Source organism: Marmota monax, unplaced genomic scaffold (assembly GCF_021218885.2).
Source record: "Marmota monax isolate L192 unplaced genomic scaffold, Marmota_monax_Labrador192_F-V1.1 WCK01_AAM20220418_F8-fsc00134, whole genome shotgun sequence".
NCBI lineage: Eukaryota > Metazoa > Chordata > Mammalia > Rodentia > Sciuridae > Marmota > Marmota monax.
Genome location: NW_026692281.1, coordinates 1,963,401 through 1,979,976, shown reverse-complemented (window position 1 = coordinate 1,979,976; position 16,576 = coordinate 1,963,401). Strand labels below are relative to the sequence as shown.

General features: G+C 34.4%; 1 protein-coding gene across 1 annotated transcript in view; it reads right to left on the bottom strand.

The window, feature by feature from the left end:
• Positions 1 to 16,576, bottom strand: part of Eda2r (ectodysplasin A2 receptor) — a 33,855-nt gene that overhangs the window by 8,194 nt on the left and 9,085 nt on the right. The window contains exon 3 of the mRNA XM_046440334.2: positions 11,216 to 11,312. Coding sequence (XP_046296290.1) covers positions 11,216 to 11,302 — 87 coding nt within the window. The 5' untranslated portion in view covers positions 11,303 to 11,312. The remainder of the gene's footprint in view (positions 1 to 11,215; positions 11,313 to 16,576) is intronic.

The window sequence follows — 16,576 nt, the reverse complement described above, 5'->3', positions numbered from 1 at the left end:
TAATAACACAATATATCAAATAAATGGGTGGATTGTATGGTATGTAATCTATATTTCAATAAAGCTGTTAGAAAAATGAAAGCCTTCATAAGTCTGGATCCCTGAATGACTTAGATGAAGTCTATCACTCTTAACAATGATTACAGTTAGAATCAATAATAAACTCTTAATCTGTTGTTATAGCAGCTAGCATTATCTGAACTAATAGGATAGATACATTTTATCTACCCATGAGATGGAAAAAATGAGCATCAGCCAGCCTCTAAACATTCCTGCCATGCTGTGTTTTTATTTGCCCACTCTGGCCTTACTAAATACCTCACAACCCCCTTCACAATGACCCATCTACCATAACCCAAATTTGATGCATATCAGAAAGTATAACATGGGTTTTCAGCATTTTGCTTATAGTCTAGATTTCTTGAGGAGATAAGGAGTTTCTTGGAACCTCTGATACCTTATATGCAGAATTTGAATCATAATTAGCTGCCTATATCCTATACAGAGTGTGCTAGAATGAAAGCAATAAGAAATACAGTGTAGTGATGAAATGCCCTGATCCAGGGTCTGAGAGATTTAGTTTTTATTATTATTATTATTATTATTAGTTGTTCAAAACATTACATAGCTCTTGACATATCATATTTCATACATTTGATTCAAGTTAACTCTCACTTCTATCAATGACCAGCTATATGACCTCAGACAATGGGGTGGGGTGCTTAATTGTCTTGTAAATAAAATAGGAAATAGTGCTACTTAACTGATAAACATGTTAACATTATATAAGCCAAACAAATGAACAAAGTGAGTACCTCAAATCAATTGAATAAAGCTGAACTTTTTAATGTTGTGTTGAATACCTGGATGGCCATGGGAAAACCAATAAATTTTAATCCATTCTTCACACTCTAAAGAAGAAAAAGTTTCAGATGCATCAGTTGTTTAAATATAAAAAAAATGGCAATGTATGGTGGCTCACATATGTAAACCCAGCAACTTGGGAAGCTCAGGTAGGAGGGCTGCAAGTTCAAGGCTAGCCTGAGCAAAGCAGGGAGACCCTGTCTCAGAATACAAAAATCAAAAGGCTTGGCGATATAACTCACTTTAGAATACCCCTAGGTTTAATTCCCAGTATAGTAAAATCAAATAAAATATGAAAACCAACAGTACTGAAAGCAACATATAAGCAAACTTCTCCTTAATATGAAAATGAAGAAACACATCCTAACTATAACCCCAAAGTCCAGAATCTATAAGGGAAAGATAGATAAACCTAGTTACATAAAATTTAGAGAAATTTTTGGAGGTCAAGTATTTAATAAGCAAAATAAAAATCAAATAATTAACTAAGAAAATACATACATTTGTATCTCAGATTAAGATTTATATCCTCAGCAACCAGGAGGCTACGGCAGGAGGATCACAAGCTCAAGATGAACTTCAGAAACTTAGCAAGATCATCTCTCAAAATAAATTAAAGAGGCTGGGGATACAGCTCAGAGGAAGAATATTCCTGGGTACAATCCCCACCATCATTTAAAAAAAGAATTTAATTTGCAAACCATGTATACAACAAAAGACACTATCTGACATACATAAAGTGCTTAATCACTGAGCAACATCCCCAGCCCTTTTTTATATGTTTATTTTGAAACAGGGTCTGGCTACATTGCTGAGGCTGGCTTTGAACTTGCAATCTTCCTGCCTAAGCCTTCTCAGCTTCTAGGAAGACAGGTATGCAGCCTGGAAGTTAAAAAACTAAAACCTGAACTACTATAAACCAAATTACATTCTTGGTCATTTCCACAGAAATGATTTTTTTTAAGGTCACACAGAAAGCTGTATGGAAGTGTTCATAGTAGCTTTGTTCCTAATAGCCCAAAAGTGGAAACAATTAAAATATCCTTCAGTGAATGTTTAAACAAACTGTGATTCATCTATACTATCAAGTACTATTCTAAAACAACATAAAACAAATTATTGAAACATGCAACAAATCTGATTAATATCTAGAGATTTATGCTGAGTTTAAAAAAAACAATCCTAAATGGTTGTATATTGTATGATTCCACATATATATTATTTATGAAATTTCAAAATGACAGACAAGGACACAGAGGATTCCAGTGGTTAATGATGAGGAGATGGAAGTTAGGGAACATGGGTGTGGCTATAAAAAGACGACATGAGGTAACTTTGTCATATAGAAATGTTTTGTATTTTGACTATCTATATCAATATCCTGGTTGTGGTATTGTAATCTAGTTATATAATATGATACCAGAGGGGAAAATTGAAAAGTATACATAAGATATCTATTATTTCTTATAATTGTATGTGAGTCTACAATTATCCCAAAATAAAAATTTTGTTACAATAAAAAATAATTTAATTAAATAAACTGTGGAATACATATAATGATGTATTTTGTAGCTATAAAAAGGAATGAGGACTATCTACAATGGAAAGATATAATAGACATAGTAAGTGAAATCAAGTACGCTTTCATCCAGGAAAGGAGTAGGCTGTCCCAATTTCACACACACAGACACATGCATGTAAACACACACACATATACATACACACAAACAATAGAACGATAAAGCACCAATCTCAAACAAAAAAAGAAAACAGGGAGGAGAATTACCTACAAGGCAAAGAGATAAATATGTTGAATGGGACAATGAGACCTTCATTGATATGCACTTTATTTTATAGAATTGAATTTTAGAGATTGCAAATATTTTACATTAAGTATAAAAGATTAAATTGAAAATAAAGCAATCCTTAAAATTTTAAAACTGAATGCAAAAAATTAATCTAAAATGAATATGTTCATGAGTGTGTGTGTGTGTGTGTGTGTGTGTGTATATATATATATATATATATATATATATATATATATATATATATATATATCTTAAATATGTGTGTATGCAGTATTTGTCACCAGGCCTAGCACATAGTAAATCCTTAATGAATGAATGAACTATTGTTCTTATGGAAAGCCAAGTTTTGCAGTATCTGGTGTACTAGAATCAGAAGACTTGAGCCTGACTCCTTACTCATTCACTTGCTAGAAAAGGGAATGTTGGGGCTGGGGATGTGGCTCAAGCGGTAGTGCGCTCGCCTGGCATGAGTGCAGCCCAGGTTTGATCCTCAGCACCACATACAAACAAAGATGTTGTGTCCGCCGAAAACTAAAAAATAAATATTAAAAATTCTCTCTCTCTCTTTAAAAAAAAAAAAAAAGAAAAGGGAATGGTGGTGGCTAGCTTATATTACTAAGAATTAGCTAATAAATTGATTGATTAATTGACACTCCCCTTTGTTATATTAATTCATGAAGCATTCATTAAGTGACTACTATATGCTAAGATGCTATTCTAGATAGTGTGACTAAATGATTGAACCAATCACATAAAAATCCCTATTCTCATGGACTTATGTACTCCATAAATCTTCTAAGGTTGCATTACCAACCCTATTTTACAAATAATAAAACTTGAGGTGCAAATGGTTTTGTCAGAACAATTGGCAAGCCTATGAAACCCTTTCCCTGTGGGCCTGAGACTGCACGCACATCCACAACCAGAGATACAAGGCTTCACAGAGCACTCACAAGAGTGACTTTGCCACAGTTAATTAAGTACCCTGCCCAAGAAACCTCTTTGTCCTATGAGTCTTAAGACTACTGCATTGTCTGGTGACTGGGTTACACTGGCACATTGTATCCTACTACTATAACTAGAAGTCTGGGAAGTATTCTTCCCCCTTACAACTTAGAGATTTCTTTCCTTAAATCTAAATGAATCAGGAGACTTGGCCAAGGTAAACCCTCAGCAAAGAACAGAGGGAGCCCCAGCAACACTAGATGCACCACCCAAATCAAAAATTGTATCACAAAGTCTCTAAAACTCAAATTGTCTTTAGGCTTGCCACCAACAAAAGAAGGCCAGGACCTGCGTGTTAAACCTAAATGATGATTGATAAAACATAGGATTTAATAAAACTTTGAATTTCCTAGCATAAAGTAATTGACCAAATACTCAGGATACAATGGAAAAATATTATACCCATCATAAAAATAATCAGGAAAGCCACTCACAACATGAGAGAGAAAAGACAGTCAATTGACACCAAAATCCTCACAAGAATTTTAAAGCATCCATAACCAAAATGCTTTCACATGCAATCACAAATTTTTTAACCAAAAGAAAAATTAGAACAGCTAGCAAAAAACCAAAAGTTATGATGAAAACTTACTGCTTGTTCTCAATATTAGAGAAGAGATGATAGATGATAGAATCAGTGAATTTGAGGACAGAACAATAGAATTTACACAATCTGAACAGGGAGAAAGTAGAATAAAAATAAAATGAGCAATGCTTTGGGGAACTGTGGGACTATGGAAAAGATCAAACAATCATATCATCAGAGTCTCTTGAAAAAAAAATGTGTCTGAACAATTTTTCAAAGAAATGAAAGTTGAAATCTTTATAAATTTGTCCAAAGACATACAGACTCAAGAGGATGGAGCAAATCACAAATACAGTAAGTGCAAAGAAATATACATCATAATGACACTTACAAAAACAAAAGACAAAATCTTATAAATAGCCAGAAAGAGATGACATTACCTATAGAAGAAAACCAATTCAAATGACAGTGGATTTCTATCAAAAGCCGAATGCCAGAAGCAAGCACCACATTTTTAAGTGCTGAAAAAAGAAAAAAAAACCTGTCTACTGCAAATTCTATATCCAGATAAAGTATATTTCAGGACAAGAGAAACAAAGATATTCTCAGCAAAGAAAAACTAAAAGAATATGTTGTTGGTAGACCTACCCTGAAATAATAGCTAAAGGGAGTTCTTCAAGCAGAAATAAATAATAGAATAGGGAATCATGGTGCATCAGGAAAAAAGAAAGAACAAGGGAAATACAAAAATATGGATATAAAATGAACTGTCCCTTTCATGAATTTTACAAATCATATTTGATTATTAAAATGAATATAACAAAATATTATGTCTTATACTCTTTTTTAAAAAATATTTACTTTTTAGGTGTAGATGGACACAACACAATGCCTTTATTTTTTTTTTTTATGTGGTGCTGAGGATGGAACCTGGGTCCCGCCCGTGCTAGGTGAGCGCTCTACCGCTAAGCCACAATCCCAGCCCTTATGTCTTATACTCTTAAAATGATATTTAAAGCTGCAAAAGTAAAAGAAACTAGATGGAAGGGATATATCCATACTTCACCCCAAACAATAAAAAACTGAAACCAGTAAATCCTGAAAAGTCAAATGTGAATACTGTAATATTCAAAACTACATCTAAGAATATAATACAAAAATATACCAAAAACTACAAATAAATAAAGATGGGATTCTAAAAAAAATGTCCATGTAACCTGCAGGAAAGCAAGAAAAGACAAAGAGGGGACCAAGGGGCAGAGAGAAAAACAAACAATAATAGGGCAGACTTAAACTCCAAAATATCAGTAATTATCTTACATATCAATCATCTAAGTAAACCAGTTGAAGGCAGTGATTAACATAATGGATAAAACCAGACTATTAAATTGCCTTCAACAATCATTTCTTGAATAGGTGGATAAATAATTTCTTAATAAATTAAAAAGAAGCAAATTATGAAAATATTATTGAGACTCTTCTGCCCTAATTAGATCAAGACCCCCAAATGCTTTTGCTATTAATCAGTTTTACAACCAGAAATCACTGATTTTTTAAAATTTTGTAATGCTAGCATTACATTGATAGGAAATGTTGCTGACAGTAGTAAAACAATAGTTATTGTCAAAAAATAACTTATACAATGTAAAAAAAAGAATACTTAATTATAATTAAGAATGGTTTATTGGGGCTGGGGATCTAGCTCAGTTGATAGAGTGCTTGTCTAGCATGCACAAGGCTCTGGGTTCAATCTCCAGCACCACCAAAAAAAAAAAAAAAAAAAAAAGTTTTACCTTGGGGGACTGGGGTTGTAGCTCAGTGGTATAGAGTGCTTGACTAGCACATGTGAGGCACTAGGTTTGATCCTCAGCACTACATCAAAATAAATAAAATAAAGGTATTGTGTCCATATACAACTAAAAACATATTTAAAAAGAATGGTTTATCTTGGGAATGCATAGCATTTTCATTTTGGGTATTGATTTTTATGTTATCTAAAATGACAAAGGGAAAATTATATTAAAAATCCATAGATAATGGTAGAATGAAACAAAATTCAAAATCATTTCTGATTTTAAATATATTCATATTTATATTATAAAAAGGACTTTAAAAATACTCTGCAATATGTCTGTCTATTCAGGTGCCTTACATGAGTAGGGAATGAACAATAAGCAATGAATATTCAGAATAGAAAAAGAAGCAATCAGAAACAGTTCACAAAATTGGAAATGCAAATGGACAAACAAACAAAAAATGTTGGGATATTTCCCTATCAAATATAAAAAGTAAAAAGAAAATTCTCATAAAGTCCTCATAAATTAGTAATTTAATATTACAGAGGAAGGCATAAAATTAATAGACAATGGGAACATGCATTATTCATTTGTGGTTAGGCTTCTGGGACATGGGAATTCTATGCACTGTTGAAAATAAATGCAATTGTAATGGAAATTAGTAAAAAACTTCAGAAGTGTTATCTGCTAATATATCTCAAAAATCTTAAAATTGTATTTAGCTTGGAAATTAAACTTCTAGAAAATGTCCTGAGGAGACAGTGTTAATTTTCTGAAATGATTTATTTACTGTGATATTTATAATTCATAAGTGAAATATTAAAATAAATAAAGGTATCTGAAAAAAACTTCATCTCAGATGCTTCTAGCTATTTATCCAAATAGCATTGGTCACCTTCCTCCTTCGTAACAGAACAACAATTTCATGCTAAATAGCAGGATGACCAGCCTTAATAAGGAATTTTTAACTTTCTTCGTCAATCATGGTTATCCCATTCTTGTTGGACTGATACTCATTTCCCAGTCTTGGCTTTTAGCTAGGGATAGCTGTATCACCAAGGTCTGGACCATAAGATAAAATGGGAAATCAGAAAATAAAGGCAAGCTATTTTGACCCCCCATCCCTGCTTCCTGACTTTGATTATGGTGTGAAGATGTTATGCTTTGAGTTGTGGCAACCATGATGTCACAAACATAAGGACAAAACAGGAAGGTACCCAATATGAATGAAAAGAGACTGAATCCTTGATAGCATGGTTGATCTGCCCAACAAACCAAAAGGATGCCTGTCTCCAGACTACCTACATATGTGCTTATTTTAAGATTGTGTGAAGCTTTATGTCATATTTTTTCACTCTAAATATATTGATAAAAATATTGGTAAAAAATATTGATAAAAAGTTTGTTTCCAATTTTTCTCATTAAGTTCATTTTTGAATAGCACATAAAATATAAACATTGTACATATTAATGGGGTAGCACACTATTGTCTGATACATTGTATACTGTTTAAATCCATTAAACATATGTATCTCCTCAAACATTTATCACTTCTTTACGATGAAAACATTCAAAATCCTTTATTCTAGCTTTTGAAGTGTACAATATATTATTATCTATAATCATTTACTGCACAATAGCACAGCAGAACTTCTTGCTCTTATCTAACTGTAACTTAGCAAACAACCATTGGTCAACCTTTCCGCTTCCCTCCCTTTTCCTATTTTCCCCAGTCTCTGGTAACCACCATTTTACTATCAGTTTCTATGAGATCAAATTTTTTAGATAAAAAAATTTTCACATATGAGTGAGATCAAGTGGTAGTGTGTTTCTGTGCCTGACTTATTTCACATGACACAATTATCTCCAGGTCCATCCATGTTGACACAAATGAAAGGATTTCATATATATATATATATATATATATATATATATATATATATATAGGCACTAGGGATTGAACTCAGGGGCACTCAAACACTGAGCTACATCCCTAGCCCTTTTTTAAATTTTATTTAGAGACAAGGTCTCACTGGGTTACTTAGGGCCTCATTAAGTTGCTGAGGCTGGCTTTGAACTTGTAATCCTCCTGCTTCAGCTTCTCAAATTGCTGGGATTACAGGTGTGCACCACCATGCCTGGCTTCATTCTTTTTTATTGTCTAATATTATTCTATTTTTTATATGTAGCATGTTTTCTTTATCTGGTCATCAGATGATGGACACTTAGGTTGTTTCCAATTTCTTGTCTATTGTGCATAGTGCTACAGTAAACATTGAAGTGCAGATACCTTTTCACCATACTGATTTTATTTCTTTTGAATATATAGCCAGTAGTTGGATCATATGCTAGTTCTATTTTTCCATTTGTGAGAAATTTCAAACTGTACTAATATACATTCCTAACAGCAGTGTGCAAGGTCCTCTTTTCTTCACATTATTGCCAGCACTTTCTATCTTGAGTCTTTTTTTTTGGGTGGGGGGGTTACCAGGGATTGAACCCAAGGGCACTTAACCACTGGGTCACATCCCCAGCCTTATTTTGTATTTCATTTTAGAGACAGGAACTCACTGAGTTGCTAAGGGCCTCGCTAAGTTGCTGAGGCTGGCTTTGAACTCATGATCCTCCTGCCTCAGCCTCCAGAGTTGGGGAATTACAACCGTGCACCACCATGCCCAGCTTCTTGAGTCATTTTGATAATAGCCATTCTTACTGAGATAGTGTATCTCACCATATTTTTGATTTACATTTCCCTAATGATTAGTGATGTTGAGCCTTTAAAAAAATTAGTTGTATATATGCACTCAATGCCTTTATTTGTTTTTATGTGGTCCCAGGATCAAACCCAGTGCCTCACACTTGAAAGGCAAGTGCTCTATCACTGAGCTCCAACTACAGCCTATGTTGAGCATTTTTATATATCTATTGTCCATTTGTAAGTTTTCTTTTGATAAATATACTATTTCAACTTAGAACACCCTATTTTGTTCATAGGCAAAATCATTTGCCCACAGCAAAGATGGGACTCAAGCTCAGGTGTATCTGGCTCCAAAGTTTATATTTTTATTTTTGCTGTACCATTGTGATTTTGGACAAGTCACACAACCTCTTTGAATGTTGGTGGTCTCATCTATAAAATGGGGCTCATAATACCTTCTTGATTGGACTGTTGTAAAAGCAAATAAGGTAATGCACATGAGAGCTCCTTAGACAGTACAAACTACTAGATAGGTAGAAGCTATTTATATATAAAGCTTTTAGTGGAGTATTTAAATTACAATTCATTCTTCTTCTATAAGCTTTCTTGTGCTGCTGAAGTAAATGTCATAGAGGTGCTGAATCAAATGTACATTTCATGGTGGGCTTCTTTTCTAAGCGCTTGGTAAGAGCAGTTTGACAGATATATTTTTTCCCTTAAAGAAGTTCAGCTTTGTAAATATGGATGGCTTTTAAATTAATGGTCATGTACATGACATCAAAATTTGTAAGGCTTTTTATCATGAGTTTTTGAAGGTATTTGAAATAGATTTTTGTCAAGGCAAGCAGCTTCTTCCATTGAATCCATTCTAATATCCAGCATGTCCTAACTTCTGGTGGACTTTCCTTGGTCCTTGAATCCCTTTATTGACTATGGGGGCATCCACTGTGGGATACAATCTTATATGTAAAGAGAGGGAAGGAGGAAGAAAAGGAAAGTGGTGGAAATATCGAATGATTTTAACAAAATTACATTTTATACATACATAAATGTACCAAAGAGAATTTCATATATGTAGAAAGTATCAATAAAAAAAATGAGTGAAAGGAAGTCTGTTAGAGCAGAGGAAATACAGTAGGGGTAGGGAGGAGGAGAAGAAAATATAGTATGGAATAGGGATTGAAATAAAAAACCTTACATATATGATTTTGTAAAAATGAACCAAACTAATGTGTTTAACTGAAAATCTCTAATAATAAAAATAAATAAAGTTAGAATTAATGTTTATACCCTTGATATACCTGGGCCTTATTCTCTTCATTTTTTTTAAGTACAGAGGTTGGAAGAATGTGGGCTATATAATCACTTTATTTTCTTTCAGACATAGGATGATGCTACTCTCCTATTCAGAACCCTCCAAAGCGTTCTTAGTGCACTTAGGAAAAAAGATAATTTCTCATCATAGACTTCAGGTCCCCACATGTTCTCACTAATATGTCCCCCTCTCTCACTATATACAACTGTCCCTCTCACTCACCATACAATGGATGCATAAACCTTCTTCCCTGAACATACCCTGTTCATTTTCATCTTAGGACTACACTAGCCATATCCTCTTACCAGAAAGCATAGGCTTAGGGAGTCCTTCCCTGGCCACCTAGTCACTCAGTATTAAATCATCCTACTTTAATTCTTGCCATAGATTCAGGTCTATATTCTTTATTTATCTATATATATCTATATATATATATATATATATATATATATATATATATATATATATCTCAATTTTATTTGTATCACTAATACAAATCCAAGGTTCATAAGAGAAAACACATTTGTCTATTGTACATATCCATGGTGCCAACAACCATGTTTGCATAAAACAAAATGTGAGTCTAGAAAAACTGCTGGCTATTTTCTCCCAGTCTCTAGCTGAAGCCCAAATTTAATATCACCCCTAGTTCAGGTACCAACAAGAGACCTACAGCAGGAACAATTGAGCAACTCCATCCTTGCACTTATCATCTCTGCTTTGCTGGCCATTTTGTTCTGATCTTACCTCTATTTGGAATGCTAGAGTTTTTCTGGTTCCTCAATCCTGAATCCTCTTTTGTGTAGCCTTCTCAGTAACCCAGACCCTCTAGACAGAGGATACACTTTAGCCTTTGTGGTTCTTCTTTCTACTTCCATCCCCAAGACCTAATATCTGGCTCCTAAATACCAAGTAGGTAGTTCTATCTTTAGTTGACAGATTTCTCTAATGCTTAAGGATCCTCCTGAGCCTCTGCATTCCATATCTCATGTTGAGATATACCTTGTTATCTCATGTAACCTGATCCTCTAGCTAACTTCCTGCTAAACAATGACTACTAATGCATACTCTCTGGATTCCATGTCTTATCTGCTGAACTGGATCAGTCATAGCTGGGAATGACTCTCCTAATCTTGGTCCCTCTAAGTTGAGAGACTGATTACTAAGATGTCAAAAAACAGTATAGTAATTTGGAGGACTTACCTTGGAGAGCTCTTGTCCAGGACCACACTGTTGGCATGTAACACACCGTCCCCATTGGTCCTGGTACTCATTTTCTTGGCAATCCATGGTAAGAAGGCTGTAGGTACAGAACACAAGAACTAGGAAGATAATGGGAAGGAATAGCAAGATAAGTTGTGGCTTCCATGATGCTTGACTTCTGGGTTATCTAATCTCATGTTCTTAGTTAGAGGGGCTAAGAAGGCCAGCACAAAACATCTAATGCTTATATAGCTCTAAATCTTCTAAATGCTTTATATGTAATAGCTCAATTCTTAAGTAATTGTATAAGAGATCATTATTTTCTCTATTTTTCAGATGAGAAAATTGAGGCACAGAGGCCAAAGAACTTTCCCAGAGTTTCACAGTTGTGATGTTACCAAGAACTGAACTGATAAATAGAATAACACAAGTAGTGGGCTTATGTCTGGGCAGGGGGACATAAGCACTGTAATCTATGATGTGTGTTTTAATAGTATGGAAAGTGTTTACATCTGTTATTATTATACTTTATTATTTAATCTGTACATTAATCCCTGTGAGTGAATCAGTATAAGGATTGTCATCTTTATTTTATGGATGGCAATCCTAAAACATGATCCTCCTGTGCCAACAGTGTCTTCAGTACTTCTGAGGACCATTAGCTGCCATTGCTCCTGTCCTAAGTAGAAAGGGAGGGGAAGATGACCCATCATGCAAATATCCTTGTATACTAAGGTGTAGAGAGAACAGAACATTATTTTAACAGAGATATGTTAGAAGAGAGATGAGAGATGGCCTGGGGCAATAGCACTTGAATTGTACTTACATTTGACATGTATGGATTCTAATCTTGTCTATAGGATAAGGATAACCCTTGTTTACCCAGAACTAAGAGGTTTCCCAGGACATGGGCTAAATTTATTTAGCACTAAAACGGAGATTCCCAAGCAAGGTGAAAAGGTCGATCAACATACTTGACTCTTTCATTTCGACCTATAATCTGAATGAATTATTTCATCTTTTCTGGCCTCAGTTACTTAATCTGAGTAAAAGGCACAGTATATTCCTTACCTCAATTAAATATCTCTTGAGGGGATTAAATGAGCTCAGGTTCATCAAAATATCCTGAAGGCCTTAAAGAACTATACAAAATAAGACACAGGTAAGTATTCAGACAGGTAATCTTCTACAAAGAGGAATTTTAATGAATGTGGCTAAAACTATTGATAAATGAGGATTTTCCTTCTTAAAGATCAAGGTGTTCTCAGGTCCCTTTGTGCACTCATTGAATACCATGGTGAATTTCAGGTGGTTTCTCAAATACTGAAAGTCCTGAATTTGTACTTCATCAGAAAAGACAGCACATGTGTACCTAAAAAAGGCCAACACTCCTCTAAGAGTCTTCAATGGAGGAGGGGTAAGACATCCTGACTAACATTTTTGCTTCAGTAAAACTTTTCTCTATGTAGAGTGGGCTATTCTTTCCCACTATTTCATTTAGAGGGAATTGGCCTACAAAATCCAATCCATTTTTGCACAAGATATCCTCTCCTGTTTTTGTTTGATAACTTTGCCCATAGTGTTAGCCTCTGGAGGCAAGCTCCCCTCTCCTTACTACCCACCTTTCTCATTGAGCACAAAAATCATCATTGGTCTCATACAGTCTTATGACAAGGTATTTCAGCACCATGGGAATAAAGCCATCATACTGGTCTGGAAATCTCTCCTGTATCCTTTTCTTGTCCAGAAAATCAGGAAAATATTGGCAGGAGCCCCCAAAACAACCCACTTTTTGAGATAAGCTCTCAAAACAGGCATCTGAAATCTTCATGGTAGCTGCTGCTGGCCTTGGAATGTCTGGGGCAAACTATTGGTTTGGTTTCAAGAGACCTACCTACCTAATAAACATGAACCTTAACACAGACCTATAACCCTGGTTTTGGGATTCTCCCTAGGCAAAGTAGGCCTATTGCCAAATCCCCAAAGGAATTAGGGAATAAATAATAAGACTTATTTCCCTCTCCTTTTTGTCAAACAATTAATTCAAACCATATAAATTAATTTGTCTTGTGTTAGAAGCTTAAGAAATTGCCTTTATTAAAGAGAATAAAATCACATGGATCTTGGACAATTCTGAAGAAGTTAGTATATGGGTAAAACTGCTTAATAAGGGTTAAATTTCACTATCATGGGACAATGTGAGACTTTATATCAAGTTTTCCCCAGTGGTCAGCAGTATCTTGCAACAAATGTAACTGCCTTTTCATTTTAAGAAAAAGAACAAAGAATAAGTAGGTTTTGAAAAATCAGCTGCTCATGTATCTGTAGGTAGGTATTCTTCTAAAGTATCACCAAAGATGCAGCTAAATCCCAGAAACTTCTAAGTTGGCATTGTAGACAGACCTATAAAATTCCCAGAGTAGAGACCATTTCATGTCTAGTACCTGAAAGAGTGGTACCTCAACAGTCCTTATTATTTGTTAGCTTGTCAATGTGCTTTGTTTCTAGGACTATGGTAAAAGATGCACATGTGTTTAGTCACCTATATTATTTTTCTCACAGATAATTTGAAAATTAATCATTTTCAAACAATGATTAATAATTCTATCAAAAGAAAAAAGCAAAGATCTGAATTAGTGACATGCGGACTTGTGTTTAAATTCCAACTCTACAATTTAGTAGTCATGTGTCCTCAAAAAATGATTCCGTCTTTCATGGCATCAGTTTCTTCATCTGTAAAAATGGCAATCTAAAATAATAGTTTCCACAAATAAAAAAAAGAATTTCAAAAGGTAAAAAAATAAAATAAAATAATACCTTCCTTATAGATTATTTTAGAGGATTAAATGCAATAATGTATGTTAAAGGCCCTAGTATAGGGCTTGGTGCTTATGAGACAATTGATAATTAGTAGGTTCTCTTCCTAATCCTCCCTGGTTTAGAAGGGCCCTTTTCCCCATCCCCTTCAGAAGGGTGGGGTTACACTATGAGCAATGTACACTGGCCTCTCTTCAGATTTGTAGGGAAGAAAAGGGAAACGGGTCTCTTTCTTTTACATTGACCCACTCCAGCACAAAGCAGGAAGCTGGAGCATGAAGACCATGCCTAAGACACTAGTGTCATTACAGCATCTCCCTCCTTACTAACTGCTGCCATTAGTGACTTAAAGCTTAAGGACAAGATTCCCCATAATACCTTCAGTTACCTAAGTCACTTTGACTAAAAGGAACATTGTTCTCAGTATTTGCTGGATATTTTTGATCAAGATATTTTGTACAGGGTGAACTTGGTTGAAAAAAGTTTGAAAACCTTTCTGAGACAATTGCCTTTGAAATGAAAGTGCAAAAGAAATAAAATTTGATTTATGGATAAGTGAGGATGTCATTAGAGACTCTGTTGAACAGCAGATCATTTTCAACAGAACAATCCCTCCCACTTCTACAATCTGAGGCTCAAAATTTTTTTTCACTCCAACTCTGACATCTGATTTTGTTCTCCTATTATTTCTATCACTACATTAGTGTGGGGCAGGGAAATAAGGTAAGGGTCAGGCATCAATTTTCTCCTCCCTTTGAGTATGATACATTCTAGAGTTCTTCTGTGAAGACTTCCACTCACTTAACTGTACTGTTTGCAGGTTACATCTTGAAAAACTGCCTCTAACTTGCCAACAACTCAAGAAAAGAACAGACAAAGGAAATGTATAGATAATGAACAAAGCCCAGATAGTTGCAGTGGACAAAAGTCTATGGTTTATGATAGGAATTCCAACACTATCCTCAACAGAAATTCCCCACGGAAGTTTGGGAAGCTCAATCAATTTCTTCATCCATAAAATGGGGATATTTCTATCTTACCCGTGTAATGTTTAAGAGTAGTTTGGACATCACGGGTAATGTGGAAGTGCTCTAGAAACCTCATGTAGGTCACATACTGGGACTGTTTTTTATTAATGTACCACATATATCCATAAAATATGAAGCAAACTGATAAAATTTTGCATATGCATATACTCATGGAAACACTACACAGATAAAGATACAGAACCTTTTCATTATCTCAGCCAGCCACCCTCAAGCCCCTTTTCCAGTCAACCCCATTCTCCAGGTAATCACTCCTCTGGGTTTCTGTCACTATGATTATTTTTACCTGAACTTGAACTCCATATAAATTAAATAGTACAAGAAACACCCTTATTTCTGGATTATAAAGCTTTTCTAGTAAGAAACATTAAAAAATTCTGTAATTTTTAATTGTTTTCTTCTAAGAAAATATAAGTGTAAATATTTATGACCTTGGATTAGGTAATAGTTTCTTAGCTATAATACCAAAAGCACAAGAAAAAGAAGAAAAATAAATTTATGCTTAAATTTAGAATTCAAAAATTCAAAACTTTTCTGCTTCAAAGGACACTATAAAGAGATTAGGAACGAGGAGGGAAGATGACATAATGAGTGGCTGGATTTGATTAGCTGACACCGTTTACATGTGTTGAAATATCACACTGAACATCATTAATATTTATAGTTAATGCATTCTAATTAAAATACTAATAAAATGTTTAAAAAATTAAAAAGTGAAAAGAAATTAGAAGACAACTCACACAATGGGAAACAAAAATTTGCAAATCCTGTACCTGATAGGAGATTTGCAACTAGAATATACCAAGAACACTTACAACTAAAACACAGACAACACAATTTAAAGTGGGTAAAGTATTGAAACAGATGTTAATCCAAGAAATATAAAAATGCCAATGAGCCTATGAAAATGTGCTCAGTATCATTAATAATAAGGGGAATACAAATTAAAACTGCAAGAGGGCTAGGGTTGTGGCTCAGTGGTAGAGTGCTTGCCTCACACACATGAGGCCCTGGGTTCCAACCTCAGCACCACATAAAAATAAATAAATAAAGATTAAAAAATTAAAACTGCAAGAAAGTATCACTTTATGTGCACTAGGCTGGCTATAAAAAGATTGGACAAAGAAGTGTTGTTGTCAAGGATGTAGAGAAATTGGCACCCTGATATAAGGCTTGTGAGATGTAACATGGTGCTACCCCTTTAGAAAATGTATATTTTTTTCTTCCTCAAAGTGTTAAATATAGAGTTACTACATGACTCATCAATTCCATACCTAGGTATATACCCCAAAGAATTGAAAGCACATGTTAAATTCATATAGGAATATTCCTAGAAGCAATATTCATAATAGACAAAAGCAGACAAAAACCCCAAATGTCAATTAAAATGATAAGCAGATAGACAAAACTTGGTCTATCCATGCAATGAAAAATTATTCAGCAAAAGTGAAAATCCACAAAGCCAAGCACAGTAGCACATGCCTATAATCCCTGAGGC